General features: G+C 38.8%; 2 protein-coding genes across 14 annotated transcripts in view; both read left to right on the forward strand.

The window, feature by feature from the left end:
- LOC311008355 (calcium-activated potassium channel subunit alpha-1a) overlaps positions 1 to 13983 on the forward strand; it is a gene marked incomplete at its 3' end in the record, with an annotated part of 70247 nt that overhangs the window by 37474 nt on the left and 18790 nt on the right. For 4 of the 13 annotated variants that reach the window (XM_084001971.1, XM_084001975.1, XM_084001978.1 and 1 more), the window contains exons 9-19: positions 1014 to 1105; positions 4267 to 4377; positions 4866 to 4971; positions 5074 to 5156; positions 5785 to 5854; positions 5996 to 6151; positions 6393 to 6502; positions 6840 to 6908; positions 7367 to 7453; positions 8283 to 8359; positions 10481 to 10654. In XM_084001971.1, coding sequence (XP_083858097.1) covers positions 1014 to 1105; positions 4267 to 4377; positions 4866 to 4971; positions 5074 to 5156; positions 5785 to 5854; positions 5996 to 6151; positions 6393 to 6502; positions 6840 to 6908; positions 7367 to 7453; positions 8283 to 8359; positions 10481 to 10654 — 1135 coding nt within the window. Of the gene's footprint in view, positions 1 to 1013; positions 1106 to 1190; positions 1283 to 4266; positions 4378 to 4865; positions 4972 to 5073; positions 5157 to 5784; positions 5855 to 5995; positions 6152 to 6392; positions 6503 to 6839; positions 6909 to 7366; positions 7454 to 8282; positions 8360 to 10480; positions 10655 to 13115; positions 13149 to 13983 lie in introns of all 13 variants that reach the window. The other 9 variants (XM_084001974.1, XM_084001968.1, XM_084001976.1 and 6 more) reach the window with 5 other exon arrangements.
- Positions 12835 to 13983, forward strand: part of LOC311008362 (catechol O-methyltransferase domain-containing protein 1-like) — a 151955-nt gene continuing 150806 nt past the window's right edge. Inside the window, exon 1 of the mRNA XM_084001998.1 lies at positions 12835 to 12839. The gene's annotated coding sequence lies outside the window, so the exon portion shown is untranslated. The remainder of the gene's footprint in view (positions 12840 to 13983) is intronic.

Below are 13983 nucleotides of genomic sequence, written 5' to 3' on the forward strand. Positions count from 1 at the left end.
CCAACAAACACACCGACACAGCGAGGATTTGTTATAGCCGAGGTTGATGGATGTAGCGACATTATCGCTGTTTCTATTTAATATTTAAATTAATATTGGAGAAGGAAATGCACCAAGTGGAGATTTTACAGAATAATATGACTATGAAATGAATATTCAATCTTACAAGAAAAAAAGAAAAAATCTTTGTGGAACTTCACAACTGGGGGAGTAGCCAAAGATAATGTAGGACACATCATAAAGTATTATTAAGGAGGATTAAACAGTAAAGACACACATTGTAATATAGAGTTGAGTATTCTGTATGAAGAAATGGTGTGAAGCCAAACATTGTTAAACTCAACATAATTATATTTCAAATTCAAGGAAGTTAAAAATCTTTGTTTGGATAATTTCAATTACATTTTTAGTTTATTTTTTGAGTCATTCATTTTCATTTGTGGGTATTGTTGTAGTTGCCTAAATGTCCTGAAACAGGATAAGTTACACTCATAAACACACAGGCAACATAAAAAGCAATACCAGATGTGTTTTAAGCGGAGTTCCTCAGGGTTCTGTTAATGTGTGCCATCCATTAGGCCGCGCTATCAAAATCAACCTGACGTGTGTTTGTTGGACAAAACATGGCACATAAGGCTTTTACTTGATTTTTTATCATTTCTATTTTTCTATCACAGATTGACATTCCGCACACCAGCTGTCATTTTTCTCCTGTATTCTTCCAATATCCGTAAATATTGGCCTTATAATTTCATTTTCATTTTCATACTTTTCTTGATATTTGGAATGTAACTGTGATAAAAGCTACATTCAGTTGACTAATTTGAATGAACTTTTTTTTTAATTTCCTTTCTTCCTTTTTTAGTGTTAACAAGTAAATACTAATACTGCTCCTACGCACACAGGAGTGTTCCTCTCTTAGACGGATTTCTTTAAAAATACAAATAGAAGACCTGCTCTTCTTTGCCTATCGTTTTTTTAGTCTCTTCTTCTGTCTCTTATCTTCTCCTTAGGCCATGTTTGCGAGCTACGTCCCTGAAATCATAGAGTTAATAGGAAACCGCAAGAAATATGGTGGTTCCTATAGTGCGGTTAATGGGAGAAAGTAAGTATTCAAGGAGGCTCTACTGCCTCCGCCGCAGTAGAACCTTCTCTGCATGCCCTTTTCTTTTTCTTTTTCATGCATGTAGGCCATGTTTGCTCGCTACGTGCCAGAAATTGCTGCTCTCATCCTTAATCGGAAGAAATATGGAGGGAGTTATAACTCGACCAGAGGCAGAAAGTAAGTCAAACAAATGAAAAAAAAAAAAAAAACAGCTAACTTTTAATGGTGTGGTTTTGTGTGACTCAATTGGCCCTCTCCTAAAGAGGTGACATACCCTGACTTTTGCGTAAATAGATGTCATTAAACTGTAATAAGAGATTGAATTATCTCTATTAGCACTAAAGTCACACTGTGACTGAAGAACTTGGCCATGATTAATGTGTAGACTTGATTGTACTGTATTGCTGCTGCTGTTATATGTGTGCAAGCCGTCATTGCTGCTTTTACACTGCAAAAGAAATATCTCTCTCAACCATGTTTGTCTGTTATTAAACTCTTAAAGTCTTATTTAAAACAAATCTGGTATGCTGGATAATTTTGACCCATTTTCCATAATAATCAACTTGTCGAAAAATTATAGATTCAAAGAACTTTTTTTAATTCGTCTTATTGTAAAGTAAGTGACTTTGCTGCCAGGTATATTTTCTTTTTTACTTCAGTAAATAAGACTTTGAGGGCTCAAAAATTGACAAAAATGACTTGATAAGACATGATATTTTTGCCGTGTAGTTGTACATGTATTATTGTCGTGCTTAAAGATGGCACATGTGGGATTTTCTCTCTGATCTATACCTGCTGGGGGAAAAAGTTGAATATATACAGATTATTGAATTTAACAAGGGTATGTTCTATTCCTTATGAATTGTACATAGTCTTGCTTCAGAACTCTGAAATTGTTGCTATGGCGATCACATCTAGTTATAACTGCTCTATAACGTGAGCAGCTATTTGCAGTAATCTTTAAACCAGAATTATGTTTGTTACGACAGCGATAAATAACTGTAGTTATTCACGCGTTGAGAGAAAATCCTACATGTTTTGTGGTGTTAGATTTGCAATGAGGCTGCTTATTATCAATGTTGTATCAATTTGTGCCAAATTTGTGTTTGTAAGTGTTTGCAGTCATTCACAGTTTGATTTTGTTCACTCATCTCTCTGTTTACCCACCCAAACTCAAATTTCTATACCGGACAAATTTCCAAAAATAACATAAAATAAATTCATGCAAATATCTTATGAGAGTACTTATACTTAAATACTTATCAGTATTTAATTCTATACAGTATGGAAATGCTATTGAGATTATCCCCATGCCTGTAAGGGTAATCATTTATAACAATATATACAGTACATACTAGTGTGGTGAATTTAAGATAAGATATTTGAAGTAATTATATTTAAAGACAAATCAAATTGACAACATTATAAACTAGTAACATTATTTATTATTTATTTAAATGATCAAACTCATCCAATCCTGTCCCATCGCTTGCTTCATGCTGACTCTTTGGAATGTTGTTTTTCTGTTCTGGAAAAGCTTATTTTTGCTCTGCTTGTCATGCTTCGCTTCTGAACATTCTTGGCCTTTATCTTCAGTCTGACCTACACCCTCAGGATTAAATCAAATCTATCTTGAGTTTACAGGAATAGTTAGAAAGTCAGATGATAAGATCATTACCATTCTCGTCTCCGTACGATAAATATGCAGCTAGAGCCAGGAGACAATTAGCTTAGCTTAGCATGTAACTGCCCATAGAATACAACATGTTTGCACTTGGATTTAAAGAAACATGTTATTTAGTGAATTGTAGAGGTGTTGGTTTGTGTTTATTTCTGTCTTTGGACAGAAACTGTTTCAGCTAAGCTAAGCTAATCACTTCCTGGCTCTAGCATCATATTTAACACACACACACACACACACACACACACACACACACACACACACACACACACACACACACACACACACACACACACACACACACACACACACACACGAGAGTGGCATCAATCTTCTCATCTAACTCTTATAAAAAAAAGTGCATATCCCAAAGAATGTCCAACTATTCCTTTAGCATATTCCGTGTCCCGAGCTCTGCAGCTGTTTATCCAGGTAGTGAGATTCTGCACGATGCCTCCAAACAAAATCCTTCTTCTTCACTTGGTTCTGAAGAAGCCAGACTTGGTTTGGGAAACTCTCCTAAACCAAATCTTTGCTGCTTTTTGTTTTTGTTTGTAGGAAACTCAGTTACTTTTGTGTACAATTTTGTATCCATTATTTTCTTTTGTAATTTGTTGATTATTGGTGAATTGAACATTTCTCAACAAACTTGAGTCACGTTCAGAGCCGAAGCAAGCGGCCGGCTTGTTTGTGTTTCGACTTAATCACACAAACATCTCAACACTGACTTTACAGTTTTAACATAGTTGCTACATTTCACCAATAGTTTCAAGAAAATTTGAAATCTGTGGAGTATTTGTGCCTGTATGATTTTAGTTTTGAGTTTATATATTAATGCATCATTACTTTTCTATTTCCTTCTGTTTTCTTCTCCATGTCTACTTGTTGTCATTGGCATATTGTCATTGATATAACATCCTCTTGACTATTTTCCTTAACTCATTTGCTGAACAGGTGATGCAAAATAATTGATTTATTGAACATCAAAGAATCACAGTGCAGTGAAACAAAAATGATTACCTGAGTAAACATGACAAAAACTAAATAAATACAAATATGTTATAGCTCTATAGGAATGAATCTAAACTGTATTCCTTATGTAAAGGATCTGTGAAATGTGGGAACTGGGATAAACTGTGTGCTGATTTCATAATCTCCATCTAAGTATAACTCTGATCCTTTATAATCTGATGCTGAAATCCACAGCGCTCTCTGACCTACCGTTCAGTCCTCACTACACGGGAACAGCAAACATCCCTTCTGCAACATAGTTTTTATTATTTTAAATGAATCACCTAAATACAAACAGCACTGATTATTGTTCCATTACATCTCTGTCATCTCAGATTTACCTTTTAATTCCAGGATGGAGTTCAATATGTGTGTATGTGTGCGTGTGTGTGTGTGTGTGTGTGTTGTTGTTGACTTTTATTCCGACTACATTTCAGTTTCATTATGATTCTGCACCCCCCTTTTCCAGGCACATCGTGGTCTGTGGTCATATTACACTTGAGAGTGTGTCCAACTTTCTAAAAGACTTCCTACACAAGGACAGGGATGATGTCAATGTAGAAATTGTTTTTCTCCATAAGTAAGTACAAAAGAAATAGTAAAAGGCTACAGATCCCGTGGATGGACATGGAGGGAGAAAAAATAATTAAAAGGTTTAAAAAAGAAAGATGCATTTTGCAAGATATCGCACACATTTTTTTTTTTTTTAATTTTGGGTTCCTATGACAGTATCAGTTTTTTATCAGTTAGAATTTTTTTAGCTGCTGTTTTTAAATGACTAGATCTACCAACTGAGGGTCCGTCTGCCATCCGCTCTCCTTCAGGCCAAGTTATAGTGACCAAAACTTAGTTTGCTTTTAATCTTTTTTTATATCGACCTAAATGAAAAAAAAGATCTGGCAAAATGCAGCTTTCCCCCCAACCTTAAATATTTATGTTTGTCCTTCTAAGTCCTTCCGGGTCTCTGTACAAAACAGTACATTTCCTTACTTGAGAAAAAAAAATCTCTTCAGGAGAGAAATTGTGTTCCTCCTCAAATGTATGAGTTTTTTTTCTTTATTGTCTCAGTATTTCCCCTAATCTTGAGCTGGAAGCCTTGTTCAAGCGCCACTTCACTCAAGTGGAGTTTTACCAAGGATCCGTCCTGAACCCACACGACCTGGCCCGAGTCAAGGTAACTGACCGATCCTCATCCTCTGGGGCTCCGAGGGAGACTCTGCCGTCTCCAATGTTTTTAACATAATCTGTTTGCTGTGTGTGATTTTTTTGATTCCAGATCGAATCAGCTGATGCCTGTTTGATCTTAGCCAACAAATACTGTGCTGACCCCGATGCTGAGGATGCCTCCAACATCATGAGGTTATATTTTTATTTATCATTTGTGAGCATTCATGTTGTATTGTTGCGGAAGAAGTGGAAAAGTTTCAACATTGGGATTGAGGAAATCAGGGTTTAGGGGTTGTCAGTTGGTGTGTATATATGTGTACAAACCCTGTCAGAATTTATTTGGGGAAGGAAATAATCATAAGAAGAACTGTGTCTTCAAACGATGTTATACTGTATAAATTAATAAACATTGCATTGAGGGTTTAAATATTCAGCTCGTAGAAGTCAGGAATTCATCAAGATGTGATGTGAAGGTGCTTTTATGAAAATGTTCTATAATCCAACTCATGACAGTTATTTGGAAATGCAGATAGTAGGCTGGAATATATGAAATGAACATACTTCCGAGAGTGAATGCCAGAGTTAATATTAGTCCCACTTTGTCCTGGACTTAAATTGTGAGTGTCGGATCTGGCTCTCACTGTAAGCACACAAGCAGCATGAACAGACTCCTGGAGCTCACTTTCCCTTTTGGACCCTTATCAAGAAAATACGACTCACTTTTGATGAATTATATAAACATGCCCAGAAATAGACGTTAACACAGGAAGAGTGTTGCAGGCGGTCTGATTTAGTTTTTGTTGTTTCTGTCATGCATCAGAGTAATATCGATCAAGAACTACCATCCGAAGATCAGAATAATCACTCAAATGTTGCAGTACCACAATAAGGTTGGTGTTATCTCTTACTTTTGCTTGAGTCATTAATTAGAAGTTTGGAATACTTTAGCTTTTGATATGAATATTTTTCTGTTTTTAACATCTAGAGCACATGTTGGAAATAACTACGTGGCTTTGACTTTCTGCCTTTAGGCCCACCTTTTGAACATTCCGAGCTGGAACTGGAAGGAGGGAGATGACGCTATTTGCCTTGCGGAGCTGAAGCTGGGCTTCATCGCTCAGAGCTGCCTGGCTCAGGGCCTCTCCACCATGCTGGCCAACCTTTTCTCCATGAGGTCCTTCATCAAGGTAGCCGCAGCTAAGATTCACCCATCTGTGCTCACTGGATTAAGTTCAGGAGTAAAGTTTGCCATAAACATAGCCTGAATAGATAATAATGATTATCACAGATGAGGCCCGTGTGCAGCATCTGGTGAGTGGGATGAACTTTAAAAAAAAAAAGGAACATTTAACTTTATATATATTTTTTTGTTCAGTTAGTTTTGTAATGGAACAACTCACTTTATTTGGTGACCTTTCTTTGTTGTAGATTGAGGAGGACACATGGCAGAAGTATTACCTAGAGGGAGTAGCCAATGAGATGTACACCGAGTACCTGTCCAGTGCTTTTGTGGGCATGTCCTTCCCTGTCATTTGCGAGTAAGTGTTGTGCTTTGTGCATCATCTTTTGATTTCTTCTCAGGTTTGTGTTTTCTGCATGCAAGAAACTGACACTATTTGTCATTTTTTAATTGTTTTTTTTTTTCTATGGTTTCCATTCATTTATGAGCTATTCTTTACAAAATCTTTGAATCACAACTCTTAAATAGTTAAAGAGTAGTTAAAGAGTTTAAAAAGTTAAGATGATCCCCATTTCACAGGAAGAAACGGGTGCTCAGCCTCAAAAATATGAATCAGACCTCTAAGTACAGAAAAGTGACACAAAGGCGGCTAAGACGAGCATAAAGTGTAATTATATTGTTATTTTCTTTTGCAGACTCTGCTATGTGAAGCTAAAGCTGCTACTGATTGCTATAGAGTACAAGTCTGATCAAAGGGAATGCAGGTAAGTGGAAGTCATTAAAATTCATGGATGCAAAAACCTAAATACGCAGGTGTGTTTGCCGTCAGTATTTGCTTTCAGTGATGAAGCTACTTTGAATCAGTTTCTCCGTTTGACTGCAAACACAAGCCGCTTTACAAAGTGTGCTGAATTGGTGTCTAAATTGATCAGTTCACAGACGTCAGAAGCGATTCTGATAACATCCTGACAAATGAATGGGGTCGGTGGCAGTTGGTTTCTTTAAACACAGCCGCCGCTTTGTTTTAGTGCTTTCTCTAATGCGCTGCTCATTTCATACCATTTGAAGTGTCACCACATATCTTCTTTCATCAACTGGATTTAATAAACACACATTGTGCCAAATTAGTTGCAAAAATCCTGACACTGGCAGCGATAAGTGCTTTGGAAACTCTGTGATATAACTTTCCACTGTGTCATCTCTGGTCTATTAATCCTTGCAGCACCCTGATAAACCCTGGAAACCATATGAAAATGCAGGAGGGGACGCTGGGCTTCTTCATTGCAAGTGATGCCAAAGAAGTAAAGAGGTAAATGAGACCTGAGATTAAATGGTGTGTAAATGCAGAACTGCTCTCCATCATGCAGGTTTTCTGGCTCTGTTGCATTAAAACATCAAGTCATAAGGAAATGTTATATCTATATATCTGTTTCAATTGAGCTGAAATGTAGTAAAAAAGGGCAAAGGTGACTTTCCCAAACTCCATAGGAATGTAGCCAATTCATAGAAAGGCTTCATGATTTAATTCCTGAGGTTTGTGCAAGTAAGTCAAAAAATATTTAAAGAAGAAAAAAGAACATGGCAGATTGTATTAAAAAAGAGTAAAGGTTAGACAGCTAGCAACATGTTAGCTGATGTTAGCTGGTAATGCTAGTTTGGTGGGTTAGGTCACAAGTTGCCAGTGCTTACTTGCATGCTTACAACATGCTAGTTAGCTTGCTAGTTAGCTTTGCATGTTACTAGCTGGTTGTAGATAGCTTTCAAGTTGTTAGCTGATGGTTTGGATTAGTTAAATGGGTCAGGGCACATGTTGCTAATGCTTACAACATGCTAGCTAGCTTCACATGTATGGGGTATTAGCTGGTGATGTATGTTTTGTTTGGCTAGTTTGGTGGAGCCACGTGGTGCCAGTTCTTACAACATGCAAGCTAGCTTCACATGTTGCTAGGTGGTTGTTAGCTAGCAAGTTGTTAGCTGATGATATTAGGTGGGGATGTTAGACATGTGTATGTTTTGTTTGGCTAGTTTGGTGGGATAGGCCACGTGGTGCCAGTTCTTACAACATGCTAGCTAGCTTCACATGTTTTGCTTTTGACACATTAAACATGTAATGACAAATGGTTAACATTCTTTCATAGGGCACTCTTTTACTGTAAAGCCTGCCACGATGACATCACTGACCCCAAAAGGATAAAGAAATGTGGATGCAAGAAATGTAAGTGACTGCATACAAAAACATTGGTTCCGTTTGTTTGACTTAAGTTTTCACAACACTGAGTTGGCATCAATCTAGCGGTGTGATGGTGTATTTACAGTGCATGACCTACGTAGCCATGTGTCCAAAGCAATTAGTTCCTACATAAATTATTCACCTTATTGTAACTTGTGCATGAAGAGAGGTCATTGGATTTCTTAACATAGCCAAAACAAACAGGTGCTCTCCAAGTTTCCCTCGTAAAACTACACGCTGGGGCCTCTGTGTAACATAAATACCTGCCCTCATTAATGAGTCAGTTCGCCCAAATTACAACTTTCCACTGGTATCTACTCATGCAGATAGTTTTCTGTTTATTTGCTGAGGTCTTTCTTCTCTGGGATCTGATTTATTTCCTGTGTGATTTGGTTGAACTGATTATTTCAGTATTCCTAATTTTATTCTTTCATTGAGGACTGCTCAGGATCAGAGGAAAGAGAATTATTAACATATTATTAACATATACTCTTTTCCATTACAATCCCACATATTATAGTTACGCAGAGATGTGAGAAAAGACTATTTAACTCCTCTCAAACCACCTGTGAATACAGTCTAAATGTGCATTTTGTCCGTTTGCCCGTGTCAATGTTCGTGTTTGGGTTTTTCTTTTGTATAATAGCTGTGTGCGCTGTTCCAGTTCATTGATGACTTTGTGATGTTAACAGGCATTCAGAGAGACTGTTAACACCACAGGTACCTGGGTGGATCGTTTGTTTCTAGACTCTAAAAATGTGCCACTTTGTTGCTCCTTCTCTTGGACTGAACACAGTTTGTCTTGTCTTTACCACCACAACCTAACATGTAATCTTAACATGTGTGATGTATTCTCTTTCTGCTGCTTGGGAACTTGACACTCTTTCCTTAAAACAATCACTTTATAGTGATATATTGTGAGTAATATGGATATGTTTCCCTTCCAAAAACACAGCCTGCAACCACCCAATGGAAGCAAGCTGTTTGAATGTACTGTAAATGTTGCATGCACAACGGTTAATGCTGCCTGGATCCCCTCCATTGTCATGTGCACGTCGCTTTAAAATCGAGGAAGACATTCAACAAAAATGAGAAAAAAACTTTGAAGTTTTGGAAATTTTAATATAACACAAAGACACACAAAAAAAATCTTTTTTTAACAGAGAATCAATTCTGTCGTCCCTGCTTGAGGTGGTTATACTCCACACCACCACCAGATGGCCCCACAGTCCTCTAACAAACACAACAGACCTGCAAAGAAGAGCAGAGCTACTCACCAGGATGAGAAATGAACAACAATTCTTGTTTTAACCGTTCCGATAAAAGGAATAAATCATTTGACAAACACCCCAAACAGATGCAAATTACTGAAGGGATAGTTTCTCGCCGCTATTGGGGACATTTTGACAAATAGCAAAGTCACATGTATGTATGTGTTACTTGAGAAGATACATTTATGGTCTTACAGTTTCACACAAGTGTGGAAACATGATGTTTTCGTCCCTTCTGGATACACTTACAGATCTATCTAAGTCCAGAACATATTGTAACATTTACTTTGGCCTTTCGTTCGGAAAAAAATCTGTCACTTTCGATTTTCAGTTATTATTCTCAGAATTGTAAACCAATACAAGTATTTAAGAGTTTTAAGCATATATCACATGCTCACATCGTGTCCTGTCACATAGTGGACATTAGCTTGTAGGGGTCATGTAGAGGGAAGAGGTGTCGGGGGTGAACGCAGGAACTCCAGAGGGAACTGGTGGGAATTATTATCTCTTCTGCGGCTGAAAAGAATCATGACCCGCCCTTCCCCCCTCACCCTCACTTATGTCACACCTTTACCCTAAAACCACATGACTTTAGGACATCATGACAGTTCCCCCTGTGAGTCCCAGAAATGACCTGAATAAGCCACAAAGAGTGGAAGTTTTTTTCCAAATTCTTAATGTGACATTTGCACGCTGTGGAGACAAAGTTTATCTTGTGCGTCCCAGCAGCAGCCGTCCTCTGTGCCCTGTCTTGCCTTTGTCCACTCTTCCTCCAGAATGACCCTCTTCATTAACCTGCTCTTCCTCTCCTCTCGTCTGAACCCCGTGACTGTAGCCAAGACGCCCGCCTACAAGAAAATGAGACTGGCATGTTGTTTTGATTGCGGCCGCTCAGAGCGGGACTGCTCTTGCATGCCAGTTAATGTGCGTTGTAACATGGACTCCCCTCAACGCGACATCCCGCTCTCTGCTGTCTCTGTTAATGATTGCTCAGCCACTTTACGTGCCTGTAAGTTGTCGCCATGACATGTGCCCTTCAGTGTTTGTAACATGCACTGTGTTAACTGTGCGGCGTGTCTTTAGCTTGTGTGCTGTCGTCACTGTCATGGATATAGATGTTGCTTTAGTGTTTTAGCTTTATGATTTTTAGCTAGCTCGTGTTCTTCCCCCTGTGTTGCTACTTTTCAAGGTGACTTTTAGCTGTTGTGAAGCATGCCAGTGTACTGTTTTGCTGGTGTTTTGTCAGAGAAAGTAAATTCAAATTGACCTGCAGATTACGTGAAGTCAACGGTCACTAATAAAACATTTTTGCAGAAGTAATTCTCCCCCTAAAGATAGCGTGCTTCCTCCGCCAGTGACTTCGCCAACACATTTAAAAGACATTAAAGCTGAAGCCGTGAAAAATGTACAGCTGTGCATCCCCGCCACACATCTCGATGCACACTTAAACTTGGGAACTCCTGGTGGAGAATTTGCATGCGTTTCTTCAGATTATTTGTGTGTGTAAAGTGCTATAATGATGTCACTGGACGGTCAAATAGCATTCGGTTAATCCACATATTTCACTACTGTATCCTCCAGAAATGGGTGACCAGGACCTGGTTTGAGATATTTGTCTGCATGAATGCCACTAACGATTAATTAAAAAATAGTTTTTTTCTGAGGGTAGCAGTATATATTAAGGTCTATGTATTGGTTTTATGAAATTAATATCCAAACACCAACAACCACTCAGGGTAAAATCTCCCAAACGTATCTAGTGCACAAACCAGGGCGCCGTTCATCGCTAACGGAGAAAGCTTTTCTGTGTTTGAGAGAGTTTTTAGTCTCATGATATTGATTGAATTGGACAAAAAGATGAAGAGAATACAATGGAATAGAATTGGATCGTACTGGATTGAAAGGGGAATAAAAGACAATAGAATAGCGCTGAATCATATTGGATTTCAGTGAATCGACCTGAACTGAATTGAGCTACATATAAATTCTCAACTCAAGTGTGATTCCCCTTTAGAGCCAGGGGCCCATGTTAAATTGTACTGATGTATTGCAGAAGGCAGGAAGAATGTGTCTTGAGTTTGCAGAGCGTTGATACAATTTGCTGGAAAACATTGCAGACTGTCATGCAGTTTTAGAGAATGCCTCTTGATCAAAGACCATTCTGCGTGCAGCCGAACGTCTCTGGGCGTTTCCACCCCTCAACATGTCTTCCAGGGTTGTGTGCTGTGAGCATCGCCCGGCTAGCCGAGCTCGAGCCAAGCTCCGGAGTCGCTGTCGACACGGTGCGGGAGACGCGCAGAGCGAGGCCTTATGCGGCCTGACATGGAAATTATGTTTGCATTTTCATTTTTGGAGTGCTACCGGTTGTCATGAAACTCAGCCTGACAGTTCCTAACCACCAGGCAGCTGAGTGCCCCCGCCCCTCTCCTCCTCTCTCGTTGTGGGACAGATGCTAGCCTGTTAGTCCTGTGACTCTGCTCGCGCCCTCCGATTGCAGGCGACAGATGCCAGGACCAGCAAGGTCCCTGTTTGAACATTGCTGTCACTGTCCTGCCTTAAGCTCAATACATGACCTTTATTGTAAGCAAGGGGTTGAAATAAGGTACTAATGAGCATGTGTGGGACTCGTGGCTCCAAAAAGTGACTCACAGAAAGTTCCATGCAGGTTGAGTCAGGCAGTGCAGAGGAATGGGGGAAACGGCTTTTGGGAAAGAGGAGAAAAAAATAAACACAATATTGTCGACATAAGAACATTGTCACATATTTTAAGCATCGTTTCGTGCATACCTCTCGACCGAATATTAAAGCAGGTCTGCATTGTAAGCTGGACAATTTAATTTTGGTTTACACTTTTAGACATCATGGCTAAACAGCACATTTTATACAGCTAAAATTACAGTAATATATAACAATTACCCTGTTAATTCATTAGTCAACAGAATATGCAACTATTTTAATAATATAATTTTAATAATTTAATCAAAATGTTGATTTTGTATCCACATTAATTGTGATAATCTACATTTTTTTGTTTTCATTTATTAAAATCTATATTTTTTTGGGGGGGGGAGGGGGGGGGGGGAATTATTGATTGCTACCTTGCTTGGGATTTTTCATTTTTTTCTGACATTTTATAGACCAGATAATTAATCAATTAATTGAGAAAATAATCAGCAGATACCAGTAACTTTGGCGTAAAAATGTATCACCTCAACCACGACTGTTCATATTCAGCAGGCGACCGCCTCGGACACCGACAACGATCCACTGTTCAAACTCACTGACCATATTGCTGAAAATCATATTCCTAACTGATCTGTGTTTATTCCTCATTGCTTTGTCTTTGTCTCCATGTTGTCTTCACGTGCCTTAAAGATAAATCTGTCAGCCTTCAGTTGTCATTTATAATTTGCTCTCATTACAACCTGTTCCTCCCTGTAATCTCTCATTTGTCTCTGCATTTTTCTCAGCTAAAAATAGCTATAATGGATATATCAAATCAAGTAAGTTTTGATTTCCATTCTCTCTTTTGTCATTTGTTTCTAGCCCTTCCACATGTGCATTCTCAGCCATCCCCACTTGATCTGTGTGTCACCGGCTGTAATCCACCGTTTGTTGCTCATCGTTCTGTCCGGTCTGTTATCATCCAGCATTACATTTGATATGAAGGGCGTTAGGAAATTATATCTGAGTGGTTTGTGTTGGGTATCGGTTACAACTCAGCAGTAGATGGTGCTACTGCTTCACTGTGGGTGGAGATGAATTCATCTGCTGTACAGCTGAAAATCCAGCATAAAAACAATAAAAGCAAACGAGCAATAATTTATAATGGAGATTTTCTTCTAGAGAACAAATAATTACAAACACTTAAAAGTTAGTCCCATATTTCCTGTTGTCATTTAGCCGTGAGAGGAGTGTGAACCATGTGGGCCGTCCACTTCAACAGGATCGGTGATGGGCAGCAAAATCTGCCACAATGCGTTGTCCTGGAGAGGTGCTGTGCCTGTTTGACATGGGGCAGATGAATAGTGGAGGTCTGGAGCAGCGAGGATAATCTGCTCGACAGCTGACTGTTGAAATAATCATCTCTATTCTCCACTTTTAGCTCCTAGCCATTTTTTTTTTTGGAATAAGGGCAACACTTTTCCTCTGCTTCCTTTTTTCCTCCTATATTATCATATTATCTTTACCAGTTTCAATTCTGTTAACACCAGTGGAGCTGTAAAGTTCCCCCGTTTTAAAATAGCCGGATCGTGGATACTGAATTCAGTCCTCCCTCGTCAAGCGTAAACTCCACACAGCAGCTAGTGGTTGTTAACTCACATTGTCACCTCCTTG

This window comes from Eutrigla gurnardus (assembly GCF_963514095.1).
Source record: "Eutrigla gurnardus genome assembly, chromosome: 22".
In the NCBI taxonomy this organism is placed as follows: domain Eukaryota; kingdom Metazoa; phylum Chordata; class Actinopteri; order Perciformes; family Triglidae; genus Eutrigla; species Eutrigla gurnardus.